The sequence below is a fragment of the Apium graveolens genome, chromosome 7 (genome assembly GCF_009905375.1).
Source record: "Apium graveolens cultivar Ventura chromosome 7, ASM990537v1, whole genome shotgun sequence".
NCBI lineage: Eukaryota > Viridiplantae > Streptophyta > Magnoliopsida > Apiales > Apiaceae > Apium > Apium graveolens.
The window spans coordinates 145,162,145-145,184,465 of record NC_133653.1 but is presented as its reverse complement, the minus strand read 5'-3'; the positions used below and the strand labels follow the sequence as shown (position 1 = coordinate 145,184,465).

The window sequence follows — 22,321 nt, the reverse complement described above, 5'->3', positions numbered from 1 at the left end:
TCCTAAACCTTTTTGGGCTGTTGCCATTCTCATTGCATGAGTACTTGGTGGTTTCATACCATATTCAGCTCTATTTTCATCTCATGTCTTGTTTCATGTGTCACCTCGCAAATTTGGATGTGTTTGTTTTGTTCGTGATCATCGTGCAGGTCAATCTAAACTGGACCCTGAAGCTTTTAAGTGCTTGTTTGTTGGGTATTCTCGCACCCAAAAAGGGTATAGATGTTTTTCTCCAGATCTTAATAGATATCTGGTCAGTAGTGATGTTAGCTTTTTTGAAAATACTCCATTTATATCTATCCTGCATAATACTTCTGGGTTGGGTACAGACTTGCCTACACATATCATTACCACAACCACCACAACAAAATCTCCGGTCCCTTCATCCAGGTCATCATCTGAAATTCGGCATGTATATAGTCGGCGTTCTCGACATAATTTTGCCTCTAGAGACATCGCGCCTCCAGCTTCTACTTTGTTGGCAGATCCATCTCCGACTTCAGCCTTAGATCTTCCTCTTGCCTTGCGTAAAGGTACACGAAAGTGCACCCAACATCCTATTTCAACCTCCATCTCTTATTCAGGTATATCTCCCTCTTATTCCGTTAGCCTATCTATTGTGGATACTTATCCTCTTCCTAAGACATGTAGAGAAGCTCTGTCCAATCCGGGTTAGAAGCTGGCTATGCTTGAGGAATTAGCGACACTTCAGAAAAATAAGACTTGGGAATTGGTTCATCCTCCTCCAAACTCTGTTGTTATTGGGTCTAAATGGGTGTTTGCTGTAAAGTTGCAACCTGATGGATCTTTGTCCAGACTTAAAGCTCGTCTTGTAGCTAAAGGATATGCTCAGGTATATGGCGTTGACTATTTTGACACATTTTCTCCTGTAGCTAAATGTCTTCTAATCGTTCGTTGATTTCACTAGCAGCTTCCCATCATTGTAAGTTACACCAACTAGATGTTAAGAATGCTTTTTTACATGGTGATCTCCACGAGACAGTATATATGGAGCAACCACCTGGGTTTGTTGCTCAGGGGGAGCTTGGTATGGTTTTTAAATTAAAGAAGACTATTTATGGCCTGAAACAGTCCCCTCGTGAATGGTTTGGAAAGTTTTCTACGGCGTTAATAGAATTTGGAATGAAGCGTTGCGTCTTTGATCCGTCTATGTTTCATTACAGGGGGAGTCTGGTAAAAGGATATTTATTGTTGTGTATGTTGATGATGTTGGTTTAACCGGGGATGACGAGGAAGGAATTCAAGCTCTTAAATTCTTTCTAAGGACTAAATTTCAGATTAAAGATTTGGGAAAATTGCAGTACTTTTTGGGTATTGAAGTGGCTCAGTTAAGAAAGGGTATTGCTTTGTCACAACGGAAGTATGTATTGGATTTGTTGGAAGAAACAGGCTTATTGGGAGCAAAACCAACTAACTCACCCATGGATGGCAACATAAAATTAACCGGCGAAGAAGGTGATTTTTTTGAAGATCACAAAAGATATCGAAGATTGGTTGAAAAACTCTACTATCTCACAGTAGCTCGACCCGACATAGCCTTTCCGGTGAGTGTAGTGAGTCAATTCCTTTCATGTCCGCGAACACCTCATTGGGAGGCAGTCATTCCAATATTAAAATATCTTAAGGGTGCTCCCGGAAAAGGTTTACTATTTCGTGACCATGGACATATGAAACTCGAAGCGTAATCTGATGCTGATTTAGCAGTTAACCGATCTGCCACCAGCTATTGTGTATATTTCGGAGGTAATCTAGTTTCATGGAAAAGTAAGAAACAATAAGTGGTTTTGAGGTCTAGTGCAGAGTTTGAGTATAGAGCAATGGTAGACACCTCTTGTGAACTTGAGTGGTACAAACATTTGTTGACAGAGCTAGGTTTTTAAAACTTAGTTCCGATGACACTCTGGTGTGACAATAAAGCTGCCCAATATATAGCAGCTAATTCTGTGTTTCATGAATGAACGAAACATTGTGAGAGACTGTCACTTTATTCGTGAAAAGGTTGAAGCTGGAACCATAGTCACTAGACATGTGCGGACTGCAGAACAAGTTGCCGATGTGTTAACAAAGCCTTTGAATTCATCACGGATATCGTATCTTTGTGACAAGCTGGGCATGATCGACATATATGCTCCAGCTTCAGGGGGAGTGTTAAGATCTGTTAAGATCAATTATAGCCTTAATATTAGTAATTCCCTGATTTCCAGACATTCCATATCAGTCATTGTATAAGGTTATATAAGTATTCCATATTATTGTATCTGATTGATATATGAATAATACAATTTCTTTTATTAGGTTACACTCCTGAAGTATCCAAAGAGTCCGTCCAAGTAGCATGTCAAAGTTGCATTTTGTGCCAAGTAGAATCTAAGGGCGCGCCCAAACATTTCTGTATGTTGGCGCCACCCTGTGTCATCAGCTTTTGATATTTTCTTTTGTCATTCTAAATTACAGGGCGCGCTCTAACTTATTCAACGGTTAGTGGTCGCCTTAACCACCTCCATGGAAATCCAATATGTGAATCTGTCAAAGTAATCATGTCCAAGGAATCCGTCCAAGTTTCTATCAATCAAACATTTAGGGGTCTCCCTAACTTGTCCAAAGGTAAGGGCTTGCCCTGGCCTGTCCAAGGGTTTTGGCGCGTGCCAACATGTCCAAGGGTTTTGGCTCGAGCCAAGCTATAGGTTTGGACTCGCCCTAACTCGTCCAAGGTTGGGGCTCGCCCTAACTTGTCCAAGGTATGGGCTTGCCCTAACTTTGTCCAAGGTTTGGGCTCGCCCTAACTTGTCCAAGGTTTGGGCTCACCCTAATTTTTCCAGGAAAACCCATTTCCTTGGTCGTCCTTCCTTGGACATCCATCCTTGGTCGTCCGTGAAAATCCATTTTCTTGGCGTCCGCCCAAATTCAGTTATGTTGACCCGACTTTGATCCGGATATTTCTTGTACCAAATTTTGGCTATAACAGGTAGTGTTGGAAATTAAGAAAAAAGGTATTTGATGAATTACACTGTCAGGGGGGCATTTAGGGCAGAGGCCACACTGAAAAGAATAATGGAGTATTTTTACTAGCCTATAGTCAGACAGTGTGTGGGCAGATGGATCAGGGAGTGTCCAGTGTGCCAACAGACCAAGGGAGAACATGTTAAGACTCCTGGACGTCTACAACATCTGAAAATTCCACAAGAGCCTTGGAGAGATATTGCCATGGACTTTATCACTGGATTGCCCAAGTCTAAAGGTAATGAGGTGATTTGGGTAATTGCGGATATGCTTAGTAGATATAGTCATTTTATTGCATTACCACACCTCATTACTGCTAAAAGTTTGTCTATGGAGTCCTTTGACCAATTTTATAGACTGTATGGGCTTCCAGAGACCATTTTTAGTGACAGAGACAGTTTATTTCTTAGGGAATTTTGGCAAAATCTCTTCAAACTCTCTGGCACCAGATTGAATTTGAGTACTGCATACCATCCTCAGACAGATGGTAGCACATAGAGAGTAAACCAATGTTTGGAGCAATATCTAAGGTGTATAACACCACTTTTCCCAAGAACTGGTCCAATTGGCTAGCAGCTGCAGAATGGTGGTATAACACTACTTTTCACACTTCTCTTAACACCACTCCTTATCAGATTTTGTATGGAACTAGACCAAGACACTTAGCTTGGCAAGAAAGAAGTCATACTAATATTCATAGCTTGGAAACTATGCTGACCGAGAAACAGACTCAGTGGTCTAGACTGAAAGAACTACTGGAAGTGGATCAAACTAAGATGAAGCTATATGCAGATGCTAGGAGATCTGAGAGACAATTTCAGGCAGGTGATTTGGTGTACCTCAAGCTACAGCCCTACAAACAAGTATCTCTGGCTATCAGGAAAAGCTTAAAACTGACTGCTAAATTCTATGGCCCATATCAAATTGTGGAGAAAATAAGACATATTGCATACAAGTTAGAGCTTCCTACTACTTCAAGGATGCATCCAGTCTTTCATGTATCTCAATTCAAGAAAGCCATAGGTAACAGCAATTTGCAGACATAGTTACCTCAGCTTAATGATCAAGGTACTTTTGATCTGACACCTCTGAGGCAAGTGACTGGCAGATTCTTAGAGATCATAAAGTGGTGTACCAGAAGCCGATTTAATGGAAAGGATGCAATGTATATGAGGCTACATGGGAGGATGAGGAGCTATTGAAGTGCAATTTTCCTGGTTTCTTGCTACCATAAGGACATGGTGTGCATTAAGGGGGAAGGACTGTCAAGACATAAAGAATGCCAATATAATTAGCCGCTATCAGTTAGTCTATCAGTATAGTAATATTGTGTGTGTTCTAAGCATTAGTATAGTAGAAGTCTGTGTGCTGAATACAGTATTGATTACTGTTAGTGACTAAGGGTACTTTTGTCTTTGACCTTTGTTATGTGTTGTGTGTGCTGGTATAAATACCATAGAACTGTTCTATTGGGATTATGAATTGATATATGAAAGTGGAATCTCATTCCAGCACACTCTCTCTCTCTATAACTGCTTTCTCTCTCTAAAATTCTGGCTTGTTCTACATGCATTCTCTTCTCATCTTAAATCTGATATGATCTCTTATGTTTCTCACCTACATTTGTGCTTAATCTCTACTGTTTCATTGTTGTTTAGCTGTTATTATACTTGTTAATTCGAGAAATACCAAAAATAGACACAAAATGGGTCAGAATCTCACTTGATCCTAACAAGTATACACTTAAATTAGGGTTTAGACTGTATTAAAAATTATAAAAATATGGTCTACGCTTAAATTTAATTTTTTTAAAATAAACATTAAAATATTTTTTAAAAAATTGCATGATGCTCTACTGGCAGTGAGCTGATAGTGGAGTAGCATGCATAATACTTCACTAGCAAAGGAGAATCAAGCGTGTATCATCGTGATACTTTATTGGAAGTGGCGTATCATCCCGATACTTTACTGAGTATTTAGACCCGCATATTTCAGAATGGATATTTTGGCCAAGGGACCTAAAAAAGGTATTTTGGTCATTTTCCCCTATGTAACAAACTTTTCTTTCCTTCCTAAAAGAATATATAAATAGGCATCATTTAAATAATCAGCCATTGACATTACCAAAATATTGTTAATGAAGTGAGATGTCCAAATATTATTAAGTATGTATATATAAAATATAAGAATTGATTCAAGTGTGTAGCTGTAATTTTATATAATATAGTCGTTGTACTGTTTGGGTAAAGTTATACTTTGTTTAGTTATGTTGGATGAAATGTTGGTAATTATTATAAGCTTTTACCCACGTGCAATGCACATAGTTATATATATAGAGACCATTCTTCAAGAGAAAACGGGAGATCCGTGAAGAACCCTTGATTCTATTAATAGAATTTCATCACAAAATTCAAAAAAATATTTTCAAAAAATATAAAATTCGATGCTAGTGTAGAATAATAATTATATTTGAATATAATAAAATGTTTAACAATTAAAATTGAAAAAAAAAATTAATTTGATTCTACTGTGGAAGAATTTTGGATAAGTGTGATTCTACTACAGAATCACCTTAAACCATTTCATTACATTACAATGACTTTTTAAATAAAAATTTGTGCAACTTCATTTTTTAATTTGGTAATTAAAATTTATAACTATATATGATAAAAATGTAATAATTGTGTTTTTTATATTTTTTAAATAATGGTTCTCTACATAACTGTATATAAGGGAGTCCTCCATGAATTGCGACGTAATATATATAAACTTTCTAATTATTCTATTTAATTTATTTATATATAATGATATTTATCTTAATAAATATATATATATATATAGCACTCAAGAGAGAACCCTCAAGAGGAACGAGAGAACCTTTTTTTAGAAACTAATTTTAAAAGTGAAAAAAAGGTGTAAATGTTTTTTTATTTTCATAATGCTTCCATTAAGTTAATTACAAACAATATTTGTTTGAAAATTTCAAAAAAAGTCATGAAAAAAATTTCGAATCTACTTTTGAATCTCATGAATTTTAAGAATATGTTTTTGAATCTCATAAATATTGATTCAGATCTTGATTTTAAAAATTATGTAATGACTATTATAATGTTATAATAATCTAAATAATATTTTTAATCTCATTTTAAATTTAAGGTTCTTTTGCTTCCTTTGTAAGAGGGTTCTCTCAATATATACATATATATATATATGGTTCTACTCCAATAGATCCATCCTTACTTACGCATTTCCAATCAAATCATGATCCCATCTCGATCAATTTCGCATTGATCAAGGCGGGCATTTCCATCCATTTCTATAGAGTAAAGCTCGTGGAGCTTTCTCTCATGAGAAAGGGCTTTTTCTAGAGCGAGAGGTGAGTAAGGGGGTTGTTGATATATATATATATACATAGGGACCTACTCCAATAGATCCCCTTATAATGAAAACTGAAAGTTCAAATAAAAAAATTCAAATCTTGTCGAAACATGGTATATGGTATGCAAATTGATCGTTGAGAGATGGATAAAAATACAGTGAAATCGATTTTTTTAAAAAAACTTTCCCTCTTGCGGAAAAAATCAAATTAAAAATAAAGGGGAATAGCTGAAATTCTATGTCGGATGGTGTAATTTAATATTGTGAGGTTTCTATAGGCGCCATTAAATTAGATTAATCTAAAAGCTTAGATTAGTTTATAGTTTTCATTTTAGGGTTGTTTCTATTTGATTCCGGTTTTCATTTAAAGGGCTATATGATTCTAGTGTTCATTTTAAGGGTTGTTTCTATTTGAATCAAATAGAAACAACCCTTAAAATGAAGACTAGAAACTAATCTGGATCAATCTAATCTAATAGCGCCTTATAGGAATCACACTTGGTATTAAACTACACCCTCCCACGCATAATGTCAACTAATCCCTTCCGTTTTTATTTTGATTTTTCCCTTCAAACGGTAAGTTTTTTTTAAATCCGACTTCACTATATTATTCTCCATTGCTCAATTTTCAATTTTCATACCATATGGCCATATTTCGACGCGATTTACAAATTTTTTAATGTTAGTTTCTAGTTTCCATTATAAGGGGTTTTTTAGTGGAGTAAAACCCTATATATATATATATGGGTTACTCACCCATATTATAATTAGAACTTAGTACGTGCCTAAAAAGAAGCCTAATAGAAAGACGCATGACCCTGCAATATGGAAATTACATACACGACAGTCACATTACATGCCAATTACATACATCGCTACTCATCCATCTTTATCGGATCATCAACAAACATCACCATTAACCACCGCCATTATTACCTCCCGCTCACTATGACACAATTATAGTTACTATGATACACAGACAATCACTGCATGACCCGCCCTTAAAATTATCTCCATCATATATAATAAACACCACCACATCGTCATTGTCGTCATATACAGAATTATCATATTTAAGCTTAAATCAGTAAAAATTCAACAAAAAGCACCGAATTTCGACACACGCACTAAAAAATCAACATAAAGCACTTAAAATTTTCAAAACAAATCACTCAAAATTCAACTCTAAGCACCAAATTTAACACAAAGCACTTAAAGTTTTTGAAACAATTCACTGAATTTCGATACAAATTACTAAAATGTTTCAAAACGAATCACTTGAAAATGCAATATCTGCCATACATAACATCACCATAACCACCAATTCTGACAAAATCTTCATCCTCAAACTTTTATTACAACCGTAACCGCCATAACCACCTCCGTTCAATTAATAGATCTGCAGAGGACTTAACACATACATGCCATATACGATTAGTGTTTCTTTAATAGATCTAAATTAATAGTGATAGATTGGAAATGATAGATGATGATGATGAGGTAAACGAAGAAGTTGTATGTATCCATACGACGAGAAGAGATTATGAAGTGGTGGTTGGAGGAGTAGAGAATCATTGAAACAGAAACAAGATCGATGATCGAGAGAGAATGTACAGATGATGAGAGAAAAAGAGAGAGAAAGTGGACAGAGAGAGAAAAAGGATTAGAGAGAGAAAGTATAAAGTCGTTCCAGATACTTGTCTGTTATTATTGATATATATGGTTAGGATTAAAAGACGGCTTGGTTGTGATTGAATCTAAGTTCTAATTTTAAGTTAGGATCTCATTTGAACACTTTCTTCTATATTTATATATATATATACATAAACATACACATTATTAGCTCTACTTAAGAATTGGAGATTTGTTGTAGGTTGTTGAATTAATTAAAATTAATATATATTTGTTGTAGGTTGTTGAATTAATTAAAATTAATATATATACTATTACCTCTACCTAATAATTGGAGATTTGATGTCGGTTAGATGTTTGTATTTGATCGTAAATGAATAGTGTTTTAAGAGTTTTGTGTTTAATAATATTCTAGACTTTTAGTACTTAAGTACATACTATCCAGTGTCTATCAATTATACATGTATTAGGTTAAAATTATTACTATAGATTATTAGTATTATTTCAAAGGAACTCAATATGTGGTTGTCAATTGCTGAAGCCAATTTTATGATTTTTTTTTTGAATTGCTATGTAAACTTTTTCAAGTTTTGTTTTCACATTTTGTTTTGCATTTCTTTAATCACAATTGTTTAATAAACTTTATTTTGTATATTAATAAAGTTTGTTGGTGTGACTTTGGCCAAAAAAGGGTTGCCAAATATTGAACTCTAGACTATCATTTACCTTTATTTGTGTAAATAAATCGATGTTACTTTTTTTTGGTGGTGCCATAATTTGAACTCCAGGCCTTTCCTAGCGAAAAATCTCGGCCATCTACTAGTAGCAGATCTAAAGGTCTATCTATTAGTAGTAGATCCAAATGTTCTTATCCTTTTGGCAGGATTATGCTGTAGAATTAGCTTACTCACACACCAAACAACACACAACACTGAGTTACCCAACAATACGAACTAGAACCAAATATATATTAGCACAATCGTAATGGTTACACAGAAAATAAGCTTGCCACTTTCGAGATGTGGCCTCTCCCAAGTCTACTACTCAATACAATTTCCAGATCCCCTTACTAACCCCCTTCTTTCCCTTTTACCTACCTCTGTCCTTAATATTATGAAATGACTTCTCTACCCTCCCTTCTAATAAAAGACTGATACTACACAGCTTGGGCTTCTTTAACTTGGGCTTTTCTTCCTTTGGGCCTTCTAGCATAAGTAAACCTGATGGGTGGTTTATTTGAATTCACAGCATTTGAATCCACAGCAGATTACTTTTAAATATTAATACTTAAATGAATGTAACAAGTTGAACCAGTCATCCATTTTTTAGTACCCGGGTTTCTCCTCTTTCAAGTAGAAAGTAGAGGAACAAGCACCTTTTCAGAATAAACAAGTACTCCCTCTGTCCCATTGAATTCTCTACATCACTTTTTGGCACGCTTTTCAATGCTCGTTTAAAGTATAAATCTATTATATTTTTTTTAAAAAAAATTTCTGTATAAAAGTTTTATGTTTAAACTTTTATTCAAAAAAAAAATTAGAAAAAAACATTACGGAACTATACTTTATACAAGCCTCGAAATACGTGCAAATAGTAAACGTAGATTACCCCATGGGACGGAAGTAGTATGATATTTGTGTGTATTATATGCTCCCTCCGTCCCAACAACTACTATACATATGGGTTGTGACACGGAGGTTTAAAAAAATTGTAATATAGTGGGAAAAAGTAGAAAAAGTGTATAAAGTGGTGGAACCAATTAATATTAAATGTATAAAGTGATTGTTGTGGAAGAAAGTAGTAGATGTAAGTGACTATAGGTAATTTTTATATTATTAAATTTTACTATTTTTGGAATGTATACAAATGAGAGGGACGTCTCAAAAAGGAAAGTGTATACAATTGAACGGGACAGAGGAAATAATAAAGAAGAGGTTTTTGTCTGTGTCTAAAAAAGGAAGGGTGCTCATCATCTTAATTTTTGCACCTGAACTTGCCAAGAAATGCAGTTTGTAGGTTGGTGAAGATTAATGACTCTTGACACATGTTAAAACTCTCTGTTCATTTTTTTAAACCATGTATATGTAACACATTAGTATTAGTATGGCTTTGTTAAAGGTATAATTGTTGGCAAAAGGTTGTGGAGTGGTGCAACAGATCTTTTTCTTTTGAAGTGTGATATTCCTATGTTTTTCCTGAATTTAGTTCTGCTTTTTCCAAATTTTGATAGTAAATTGTATGGAAGTTTGTTTCTTGTTATTAGCACTATTTGCTGCTGCTTTTTTCATTAAACTCTCTAAAAAACTTAGATTTTCTATTGGTGAACTAAATGTATTTATTCTTTATATCTGCTTTCTCTCTTGCTCCATGTGATGTGTAATACCTTTTTTTTTTAATTAGTTGCTTCTCGACTATAATGATCAAGCAAAGATTCCCTTTCTAAAATCTTTTTACGAGGAATTAAGTAAAGAAGCTGTGAAGTTGAGGTTAGCTAATCTTCCATTCTCTCTTCTTTGCGTCACATTTTCTGAAAAATCTGTTTTTATTTGCCTGGTTTTGGTCCATCCTAATAATTCGAATTACGGATCTGTTTGACACTATTAAAAGAAATAAGAGCTCTGTCGTAGATCTACGGTAACTGTTATCCTCAACTATCTGTCACTTTGTAGTACTACTCTCATTTATAATTTGTTGGGTCTTTCACTACAAAGATTATTGATATGTCATTTGAGATGAAAAAATATAAAACATATTTCTTCAATCATAGATTTCTTTCTGAGGAATATGAGCTAGTTTCCCAACAATTATCTTTTAACAGTTAAGGAATCAGGAACAGACCGAGATGTTCCACTCTATCTGTAATTAAAATAGGTAGCATTTACATAAATTGTGCATCCAGATGAAGGATGATTTCCTGAAGTGGTAATAATTGAACATTATTCCTCTTTTAAACATATGGTACTGAACCTTCCTAATAATATTTGCTCCTTCCACATCTTGTATTTAGTTGGTCATTTAGAATAATAGGTCATATTCTTCATCATCCAGGATCTGTTAATAGTTCTTTGTTGTGATCATAGGAGCGACAGCGTAGGAGAGGTCACCAATCAAGAACAGCACATGCCAGTATTGCTTCCTAAAATTCCAGGTCGCTTTTATTACCTTTTTGGAAAGCCAATTGAAACGGCAGGTACCAACTGAACCTCACATATAATTTCTCCAACTACCATTTTTATTATTCTTTAGTTAACATCATTTCTTGTATAGGCTTACATTTATTTTTCCCACTGCCTTTTACTGCAGCCATTTTAGATTCTACCTTGTGCATGTCTGAAGATCTTGTCCCTTTTTCACTGTCCTCATACTGACTAAATACTTTCTCCATCATTAAACTGGTGGCTGAATCATTTTCATCATTGGAATTATTTTCCCTAGCAAAATCAAATCACTGAATTTTAAGCTAGCTGCCAAAACCCCATTAAATTTTTTTATTTTTGTGGCACTTTAACAACCCGTTCAGCTTCTTCTAACTAAAGTAAGATTAGAAAATTGTGATGACGGTGATATGCAAGGATTATCACTCCAAGAAATGTTTTTATACATACATTTGTAGGTGTAATTTTCTTATAAATGAAATTGTATACAACTGAATTATTTTAGCCCAAACATTCTCTCTAATCTCAGGAAGGGTGTGTGTGTAAATACAGTTGAATCAGATTTAAGTTTTCTCTGCAAAATATTTTACCTCAATCACATATTTAAAATATCTACCCTAATAAGAAATTTATGTAGTTGTTGCTCTATCTTCATGTTGTGTGACATCATTGCCCAACTTAAATTTTGAGTTGCAGGGAGGAAGCGGGAATTAAAGAGCAGAAAAAAATCACAGGAACTGTATCTAGAAGTACAGTCTCAGGTCCAGAGATGCCTTGCATATCTCAAGGAAAAACGAAAAAATGATCCTTATAGAAATATAGTACAGCGACTGGTCTATCAGGCGAGACATGGATCTGAATCTGAAGTCCCAACATTTGAACATTGACCATTTCTTCATTAAAGGTGAACTCCAACTTCCATCCTTCAGCAGAAAGAGTTAAAGGTTAATATTTTAATTAGCTATACTGGCAATTTCTAAATGCTATGTCGTTTAAGTTATTGATCAAATCAAAAGCACCCGTAAAAACAAACTAAGAATATGTCAACAAGAAACAGCAAATATAGCATTTAGATAGCAACATTCTCCTGAAAAGGCAATTGTGTAAAACTTCGTAAAAAAAAGACCCACAAGGTTGAAGAAAACGGAAGAAACAAGTATTTTTAAAGTCATGAAGCATGTAAAGTGTCTCTACCGGTTTGAGCTGCCTACATTTCTGAAGTGATCTTATATTCATCAGCTTGTTTATCCATACATGGATCGATTATCAATCTTTTCCAGACTTCATCAAATACTCATCTTATCAAGTAATGTTGCTAAAACAAAAGTCCAAGTTTCAGATTGTGGCTCCAACATTTATGCTGACCTTCATTATTTAATGTACAATTAAATGATTTGGGTATAGCTTTATGTTAAATGGGCCATATTAAAGTTGTTTAAAAAGGTAAAAGCTAAGACCATTCTCTCTACCTAGGCAATTATAGTCTTCTATGCCATGCTCTTGCCAGCTAAACTACTGGGTGCACAATACAGAAGCTGAAGAGGAAGAAAACAAATTGGAATATTAGTTAAAATTAATAACCTCTCATTTAAGAATTGAGTATAGTAAAGAATTTGACCTAGTTATTACCAATGAAGGCATTTAAAGAACAAGTATTCTTCGAGGGCATTATTACTATGTAAATGCATTGTATATTAAACTAATTAAATTAATTGATAGAGATATCTTTATCATTGATATTTGTAAGTACAAAAACTGTGAAGATAATAATTTGCGGGTTGCAATTTATCTACTGTTTTAAAAAGTTTTCAAGAGTGTGAGCAATTGGCTGAGCAAGAAAGATGGAACTGCTACTCATGCTTTGTGAATGAAAGCAACAACTTATCAGTGTTCCTCACTCCATCACACACACACACATATAGCTTGCGCTTTAGCAACATTTTAAAAATTGATTTTTTTTTTGCAATTTGAAGAATTATATGTGTATATGACAACAGGCAGCAGCAAAGCAAGAGCTGTAGCCATGCTACTGATTATAAACATAGTTGGAATAGTGTTACAGCATCATCAAGCTGCAGGGCAGGAGGCTGCAGAGCATAAATGCATCAAGCATTGTGGTTTTAGAGTGGTTAAATGTGCCATGGAGTGTGTCGAAAATGGAGGATACAATAGTTACTCATGTGTTGTACTATGTGGTAGCTCAAATATGGCTTGTTTGGCCTCTTGCATTAGATTACCCCCTCCACCACCACCTCCATTACTGTTTCAAGATTTGTAAGGCTTAGGGCATCTCCAATCATGCCTTCAGACTTATCATTACTTCATATTTTACTTCAAAAATGAAGCAATCTTCCTCCAATCGTTCATTACTCTATCTTCAAATATGAAGTTTTTTGCTGTGCGACTTCACATTGTTGTATATAGAGAAAAACTGAATTTGAACTAAAATTTCAAGAAATGCTTGGAGAATAAATGATGATTCGAGGTGAAAAAGATGAAAACTTAAAAGATAAGAGTACTAGACGAGTAGTGGTGATTGAAGATGGCTTTTGGGATATCACCTAACTGATGTATTCATTTATGAAGGTAAACACTTATCTTAGGAATTTTTCATTTAAATAATATGGATTTTTGCTGACTGCAAATATTATTTAATTTGTTATGATATTAATGTAGTTCGAAAGTTGCCCTACATTATACATAAATAAGAAGTCCTGAAAAAATATTGGTCTTTACCCGAGCATGATTCATAAGTAGGACTTTTTCTAATATGTGATCATAAACACAGACTACACGCAATTTTATAATTTTTTATGTAATTTTGTGTAGAGAGTTCAGCATTAATAAAAAATATGAGCCAATAATAAAACGAGCCAAACTTTTGTGTATGCATAGATACACGCTGGAAAACTTTTGTGCAGATGCACTCTATTAAAACGATAGAAAAACATATTTGTTGTAGCTCAGCATAGCTCGTGACAACAATAATGAGTTAAATCCATCAAAAAGAATTTAAGTTGTGAAATCTTTTACCTTTCTAGCCTCTACTAGGACATGCCGGATAAAGATGTCGAATGAACGAGTTCTTATTAATATTTTGTTTTTTCATTAATATTATTTATCATTTTAATAAAATTTTAATGTAAGTGATAAACAGTTAAAAATAAATTATAAAATTGTACTTATATTTGTGAATACAATCTGCGATTAATACATATAAATCAAATAAGTGTGTGCGTGAGTAAACGAAATCAAATAGAGAAAGAAAGGATATAACCAAAGAGAGATCCTCGAGTCCACCTTAAATCTATTTCGCCTCTCACCGTATGTGCGAGTCGATAGCCTCCCTAGATAAAACGAGATACCAGTATAATCGATAGATCAAATATACTCTCAGCGAACTTGAATTAAGCCCGAGAACTATCACCGGAATATTGGAAAAATTTAAGACTAAAGAGACCGAGAATGAAAGAGATGACTCTTATTTTCTTGACTTAATAAAACTGATGCCCTAAAACTCTATTTATAAAGAGAGGCTTGAAATGACTTATTTTTCTTTTCGATGTGGTACATGGTATTTATAAGAAAAACTAAGGAATATGTTTGTGCTACTTTCGATGCGGTACAAAACCACTTTTCATATTAAAAGGTAAACTTTTGGAACATCCTCTCATTCACCTTTTACTCATTTTGAGCGTGTAAATATGCGTTGGAATCCCCTCGAAGAGGAGAATACGTTCTAATAAATACACACCACAAACACAGAATGTGTCTCACTCATATAGAGTCTCAAAATGATTCACAACTTAGTCTAAAATACTAAATTTGTCCAACAATCCCCCACAAATGAGATTGATGGTCCAGTAGCACGCACCACATAGACAGACAGACGCGAAGCTTGACTTGGTGATAGTTCCGGCGGTCAGATATAGCATACGATAGGTAGAGAATGCTCCTTGAACCTTCGCTCGAATAAGTATATCGACTTTACTGGTAGACAGTATAACGCGATGTCCTTGAACTGTTCGACCGTTTGTGTAAACGATGACATACTCATCACTATATCTTTCCTGACTCATTCAGTTCTCATGATTATGTCCATTTTGGCCATGGAACATCGTCCTGGTTCTGCAGGAGTTTCTAAAGAATTGTGCCTCGCAATTCTCCTTTGAAGCGGCTCCACTTCTCTCCCACATAGGCGATCTTTATCTTATAGAGTAACCCGCGTTTACTCAACTGAATTCCATGTGTTCACTCCTAAACTCCATGTATTCATCAAATATCATTAAAAGCTCAAAGCTTAACCTCGTACCTTACGGGTCTCACTGTTTCCTCATCATAGGAACAGGCCAGGGGTTACCCCACAGTGATTTGGTCATCATGATTTAGTTGTCCCATTGAACCAAGTTCTTGGGATCCCCGGTCAGCAATGGTTGGGTGTCCACCATGATGCCGTTAAGCAATAGGCTTAAGGCCCATCCCTCTCGATGATATCTCAACCACTTCTCTTGATAACCCTTTGGTTAGTGGATCCGTGATATTATCTTTTGACGGTATATAGTCAATAGTGATAATTCCGGTTGAGATCAATTGTCTAATGGAACTGTGTCGTCGTCGTATATGACGAGACTTTCCATTATACATCGTGCTCTGTGCTCTGCCAATAGCGGATTGACTATCACAGTGAATCCCTATTGCAGTTACATGCTTTGGCCATCTTGGAATATCCTCCAGAAACTAACGTAGATATTCAGCCTCTTCGGCGCATTTATCTAGTGCCACAAACTCAGCTTCCATCGTGGAATGAGTTATCACCGTTTGTTTTGAGGATTTCCATGATATTGCCGCTCCAGCTAATGTAAACACATAGCCACTCGTAGACTTAAGTGCTTTCTTGTTAGATATCCAGTTTGCGTTAGTATATCCTTCTAATACTGCTGGGTATCTTCCATAGTGCAGTCCATAGTCTCGAGTTCCCCTCAAGTACCTTAGTACCCTTATGATCGCTTTCCAGTGATCAGCTCCCGGATTACTCGTAAACCTACTCAACTTGCTAATTGAGTATGCAATGTCTGGTCTTGTACAGCTCATGAGGTACATCGAACTACCAATTATCCTCGAGTATTCCAATTGGGAAACATCTACACCTTTGTTCTTGGATATGTGCAAAGTCATATCCACAGGTGTCCTAGCTTTCTCAAAGTCATCCTTAAGAAACTTCTCAAGGATCTTGTCAATATAATGTGGTTGACTTAATGCGAGACCCTCTGATGTTCTAGAAATTTGAATTCCCAGAATTACATTTGCTAGTCCCATGTCTTTCATGTCGAATCTTGATTTCAACATATCCTTGGTAGATTTGATCACTTTATCATTGCTTCCGGCAATAAGTAGATCATCTACATATAGTGTCATCATGACATAGCCACTCTCATTATCCTTGTAATAGGCACAACTATCACATTCATTAATTTTGAAGCCATTTGCCAACACGACCTCATCAATTTTTTCATACCATTTCATAGGCGCTTGCTTCAAACCATACAATGATTTCACCAATCTACAAACTTTTCTTTCTTGTCCTGGTACAACAAACCCTTCGGGTTGTTCTATATAGATTTCCTCATCTATGTCTCCATTTAGGAAAGCTGTTTTCACATCCATTTGATGTACAGTTAGATTACGCATTGCAGCAATAATAAACATCATCCTTATGGACGTTATTCTCGTTACAGGAGAGTATGTATCAAAGTAATCAAGGCCTTTTTGTTGCTTGTATCCTTTAATCACAAGTCTGGCCTTATACTTATCAATAGTGCCATCAGTTTTCAACTTCTTCTTGAAAACCCACTTGCTACCTAATGGTTTGCAACCAGTTGGCAAGTCCACTAATTCCCAAGTATGATTCTGCATAATTGAATCAACTTCATTCTTGATGGCCTCTTTCCACATAGGCCCATCAGGTGAGGTAACTGTCTCCTTATAGGTTTTTGGGTCACCTTCTTCGAGCAAATAGGTTATAAAATCAGACCCATAGGATTTCTCCGTTCCTTGTCTTTTGCTCTTTCTCACTACCCCACATTTTCGTCTTCACTTTCGTCACTCTCAATATCGTCATCTACAGACTCATGAGATCGTTTAAAAGTCGTAGGTTGTTGGTTTCCTAGATTACAAGGAAACAACGTCTCAAAGAATGAGGCATTCCTTGATTCCATAATGGTATTCTTTTGAATATCAGGAATCTTGGATTCATGAACAAGAAACCGATATGCAGTACTGTGTGGAGGATATCCGATGAAGATACAATCCACAGTCTTAGGACCTATCTTCACCTTCTTCGGTGTAGGGATCAGTACATTTGCAAGGCACCCCCACACTTTCAGGTGTTGGTAACTTGGTTTCTTTTTCTTCCACATTTCATAAGGACTTACATCCTTATTCTTGCGCATCGTAATATTTAGAATATTATTTGCGCTTAAGATGGCTTCTCCCCACATCAATTGTGGAAGCCCAGAGCTTAACAACATCGCATTCATCATCTCTTTCAGAGTGTGATTCTTCCTTTCAGCCACACCATTTGACTGAGGGGAGTATGGTGCAGTGACTTCATGGATTATACCAGGTTGTGAACAGAATTTCCCAAATGGTTCAACATATTCACCTCCACGATCACTTTGTATCGTTTTGATTTTCTCAGTCTGTTGTGTCTCAACTTCTTCCTTATAGATTTTAAATTTATTTATAGCTTCGTCTTTGCTTTTCAACAAATATACATAGCAGTATTTTGTACAATCATCAATGAATGTAATAAAATACTTGTTTCCTCCTCTTGTTGGAGCGAATTTTAAATCACATATGTCGCTATGTATTAGGTCTAGCACTTTGGTGTTCCTTTCCACACGTTTAAATGATGATCTCGTTAATTTTTCCTCAACACAAGTCTCACACTTATGTTTTGAATCGATAGTAAGTTTAGGTATGTATTCTTTTGCACTTAAACGTCGTATAGTGTCATAATTTACATGTCCTAATCTAGCATGCCATAAATTAGGAGACTCAAGCAAGTAAGCAGAAGAATTCTTCATTTCATTATCGTCCTTAACGGACATTACATTGAGCTTAAAAAGCCCATCAGTTAAATAACCCTTGCCTACAAACATACCACTCTTAGACAAAATAACTTTATCTGACTCTATTACAATGCGAAAGCCATGCTTACTCAACAGAGAACCAGACACAAGGTTCTTGCGAATATCAGGCACATAAAGTACATTCTTCAAAGTCAGATTCTTCCCAGAGGTCATCTTCAGGATCACCGTGCCTTCACCCTTAATGGTAGAAGTTGCTGAATTCCCCATGTAGAGCTTCTCACCAGCATCAGAAGCTTTGAGGCTAGAGAAAATTGCCTTGTCTAAGCAAACATGCCTAGTAGCACTAGTATCAATCCACCATTCACGTGGATTAGAATCGACCAGGTTCACTTCAGAGACCGTAGCACAGAGGTCTATATCACCCATCTCCTTGGAGATATTCTCTACCATGTTTGCTTCTTTCTTCTTGTTGGGCTTCTTGGGCTTCTTGCATTCAGAAGACATATGACCAACTTTATCACAGTTGTAGCACTTCCCCTGAAATTTCGACTTCGAAATCCCTCCTATGGGTGCCAGCTTTACCCCTTTACTAGGATTAGTCTTCTTGGGCTTGGAGCTTTGAGCATGCTCCACCATGTTTGCCTTCTCAGTGGCAACATTAACTTTCTTCTCGTACCCTCTGTTGTCTTCTTCAATACGAAGTCTAACAATAAGATCCTCCATAGACATCTCCTTTCGCTTGTGCTTAAGGTAGTTCTTGAAATCTTTTCATCCAGGTTGAAGCTTTTCAATAACAGCAGCAACTTGGAAAGACTCACTTATGACCATTCCCTCAGCATGAATGTCATGAATGATCACCTGCAGTTCCTGCACCTGACTGATCACAGTCTTAGAGTCTGCCATCTTATAATCAAGAAAGCGGCCAACAATCCACTTCTTTGCCCCAGCGTCCTCGGTTTTATACTTATGGTTAAGTGACTCCCATAAGACCTTAGCTGTTGGCTTCGCGCTGTATACGTTATACAACGAGTCAGACAAACAATTTAACACATAGTTCTAACATATGTAGTCGGAGTGCTTCCAAGCATCAACAGCATACACAGTCTGCATGTTACTCTCAGCAGTGAGCAACGGTGGTTCTTCCTTAAGGAAGCGATCCATATGCAACGTGGTCAGATAAAAGTGCATCTTTTGTTGCCAACGTTTGAAGTTCGTTCCGTTGAACTTCTCAGGTTTTTCAGCATGTGCAGTACGCACAGTTGACATAACAGGTGCAGCAGGCACCACAGGAACAGATGGTACGTGCGTCTGTACTACAGGTGTATGCACACCAGTAGGCACCACAGGTATGATCGGAGGAGTGAATCCTGCCGATATCTGTCCAAGAGGAACACTAAACTGTCCAATGACTGTGTGTCCCACAGGCACATATCCGGAAGGCACATGTCCAACAGGCGTTTGACCCCCATCATATTGTACGATCTGTGCATTAGGGTTAATCGGCTGCTGGTGAACCCCATCAGATCGAGTGATCTGTGCGTTGGGATCGGCCGTCATGTTCATCGGATCGTTCACAGTTTGGTTCTCCATCGATCTGTTACTCAACAAAACAAGTAGATACAGATGTATCAGTCACAGATGTATAAAATAAAATAGCTTTAAGATTGTGAATACAATCTGCGATTAATACATATAAATCAAATAAGTGTGTGCGTGAGTAAACGAAATTAAACAGAGAAAGAAAGGATATAACCAAAGGGAGATCCTCGAGTTCAGTTGAAACTGTCTCCTTAAAGCTATTTCGCCTCTCACCGTATGTGCGAGTCGATAGCCTCACAGGATAAAACGAGATACCAGTATAATCGATAGATCGAATATACTCTCAGCGAACTTGAATTAAGCCCGAGAATGAAAGAGATGACTCTTATTCCGTTGACTTAATAAAACTGATGCCCTAAGACTCTATTTATAAAGAGAGGCTTGAAAGGACTTGTTTTTCTTTTCGATGTGGTACATGGTATTTATAAGAAAAACTAAGGAATATGTTTGTGCTACTTTCGATGCGGTACAAAACCACTTTTCATATTAAAAGGTAAACCTTTGGAACATCAGTTCTCATTCACCTTTTACTCATTTTGAGCGTGTAAATATGCGTTGGAATCCCCTCGAAGAGGAGAATACGTTCCAATAAATACACACCACTAACACAGAATGTGTCTCACTCATATAGAGTCTCAATTATTCACAACTTAGTCTAAAATACTAAATTTGTCCAACAATATTCACCTTAAATTGTATGCTAAATACTTCCTCATTTCCGTAAGCAAAATGTTAATATCCGGTAAACTTTAAAATTAGATTGATAATAGAATAATAGAATAAAAAAATATGTAATATGTCAAATATATGATCCTATTGAACCTTCCTCTAACACAATGTTTTAGATGAGCTCGTTACTCAGAATGGTATCATTGGCGGGAGAACTAAGGTTCGATTCCCAATCACCCCAACATTCTCAAAATTTATTATGGACACTAAAGACAATTAATATCCCAAAAATGGGTGCCGGTGTTCCACTCTTCGACCCATAATTGACTTTCCATAAATGGGTTTTCGAGTGAGGGAGAGTGTTAAATATATGATCCTATTGGGGTCTTCCTCTGACACTTTAAGGTTTTAGATGAGCTGGTTATTCAACATAATATCTAATAATTTTTAAAATAATATAAGAAAGGAATAATAGAAAAAAAGATTGGTTACTCAACATAATATCTCATAATTTTTAAAATAATATAAGGAAGGAATAATAGAAAAAAAAAGATTAAAATTGGGTAACGATTATGATTTAAAATTTGAATTAGTCTTTAGACTAATGAGCTTAAAGTTTGGATTAGACGAAACTTGTACGTTAAGAAATAGGATTTTGTAACATTATAAATACACCGTATTCGTTTTCTTCCTTTTTATTATTAAAATTTGCATGACTCAATCATGTAAAATTCGTAAAAAGATCATCATAAGTCGGAATTCGTTGATTCTTGACTTTTCGAAAAGTTCTTTTCGTTCTCTACAACTTTCGTACTTCGTATTTTTGAAGAAAACGTCGTTTAAATGGTCAAAAAGGGTAAATTCAGATCTGATCTGATTTTGTGGTAAGTTCTCGATCGATATTACTAGTGTTTTCAAAATTGTGTGTTATATGTATATATTTGATTATCAAAACATGGGCTAAGTGATCATATATTTGAAAATATAATGTGTTATATTATATCTATTGTTGTATCTGTGTGGGTCTTGACGATAATTTTGAATCTTTAATGTGTGCCATGGTTTGTGAAAATATCGAATAAGAACTCAGGATCGTGGTCACCGAATTGTAATGATAGTTTTCAGAAAATTTAGTCCCGTTATCAGCGGGTTTTAGTGGTCGTGGCATGAATTAAGAGTTTTGAATTATTATTATTTATGTGCTATGTATATCGCATGTTAATATGAATAAGAATATTGAAGTGTGTGGAAAGTGTTTGTATCATATATTGTATGATTATCGCAAATTTTTGTGTGTATATGTTACTTGTCCTACTAGTTGGATCAATTGGTTTCTTGTTTTACTTACAATTTTAAGTTTCGTCTAAGATTCAAGTTGGATATTGGAGTTCGAAGACTTAGTTTTGGAGTAGATTGACTTTTAGACTTCTGCTTTTAGCTGCGTTTTCGTTTAATCACTTTTATAATAGAGATTTCCATTAGTCAATTGTATTGTTTTTTTTAATTTTGGTTTACAATTAATAGTCTGGAATGCGGCTGATTACAGTCGGTATCAAGAGCAAACTCTCTTTTGGAGTGTATTAGGTATGACACCAGTACATTCCCTAGGATGCATTTCTTTGGAACCTAATTTAAGTTTGACTTATAAGATATTAAAGGGCGTAGATTGATATTAAAGGGCGTAGATAGGGATGGCAATCGGGTCGGGTCGGGTATTACAAAATCCATATCCAAACTCGAAAATTTTATCCATATCCGAACCCGACCCGAACGCGA

General features: G+C 35.6%; 1 protein-coding gene across 3 annotated transcripts in view; it reads left to right on the top strand.

The window, feature by feature from the left end:
- LOC141672052 (phytyl ester synthase 2, chloroplastic-like) overlaps nt 1–13,545 on the top strand; it is a 29,436-nt gene extending 15,891 nt beyond the window's left edge. The window contains exons 12-15 of one of the 3 annotated variants that reach the window (XR_012555351.1): nt 10,432–10,517; nt 11,112–11,221; nt 11,883–12,130; nt 13,184–13,545. Coding sequence is in view for 1 of the 3 variants with exons in the window: in XM_074478543.1 (XP_074334644.1) it covers nt 10,432–10,517; nt 11,112–11,221; nt 11,883–12,073 (387 nt within the window). In the remaining 2 variants the exon portion in view is untranslated. Of the gene's footprint in view, nt 1–10,431; nt 10,518–11,111; nt 11,222–11,882; nt 12,131–13,183 lie in introns of those variants that run through there. The other 2 variants (XM_074478543.1, XR_012555352.1) reach the window with 2 other exon arrangements.
- The last annotated feature ends 8,776 nt before the right edge of the window (nt 13,546–22,321 follow it).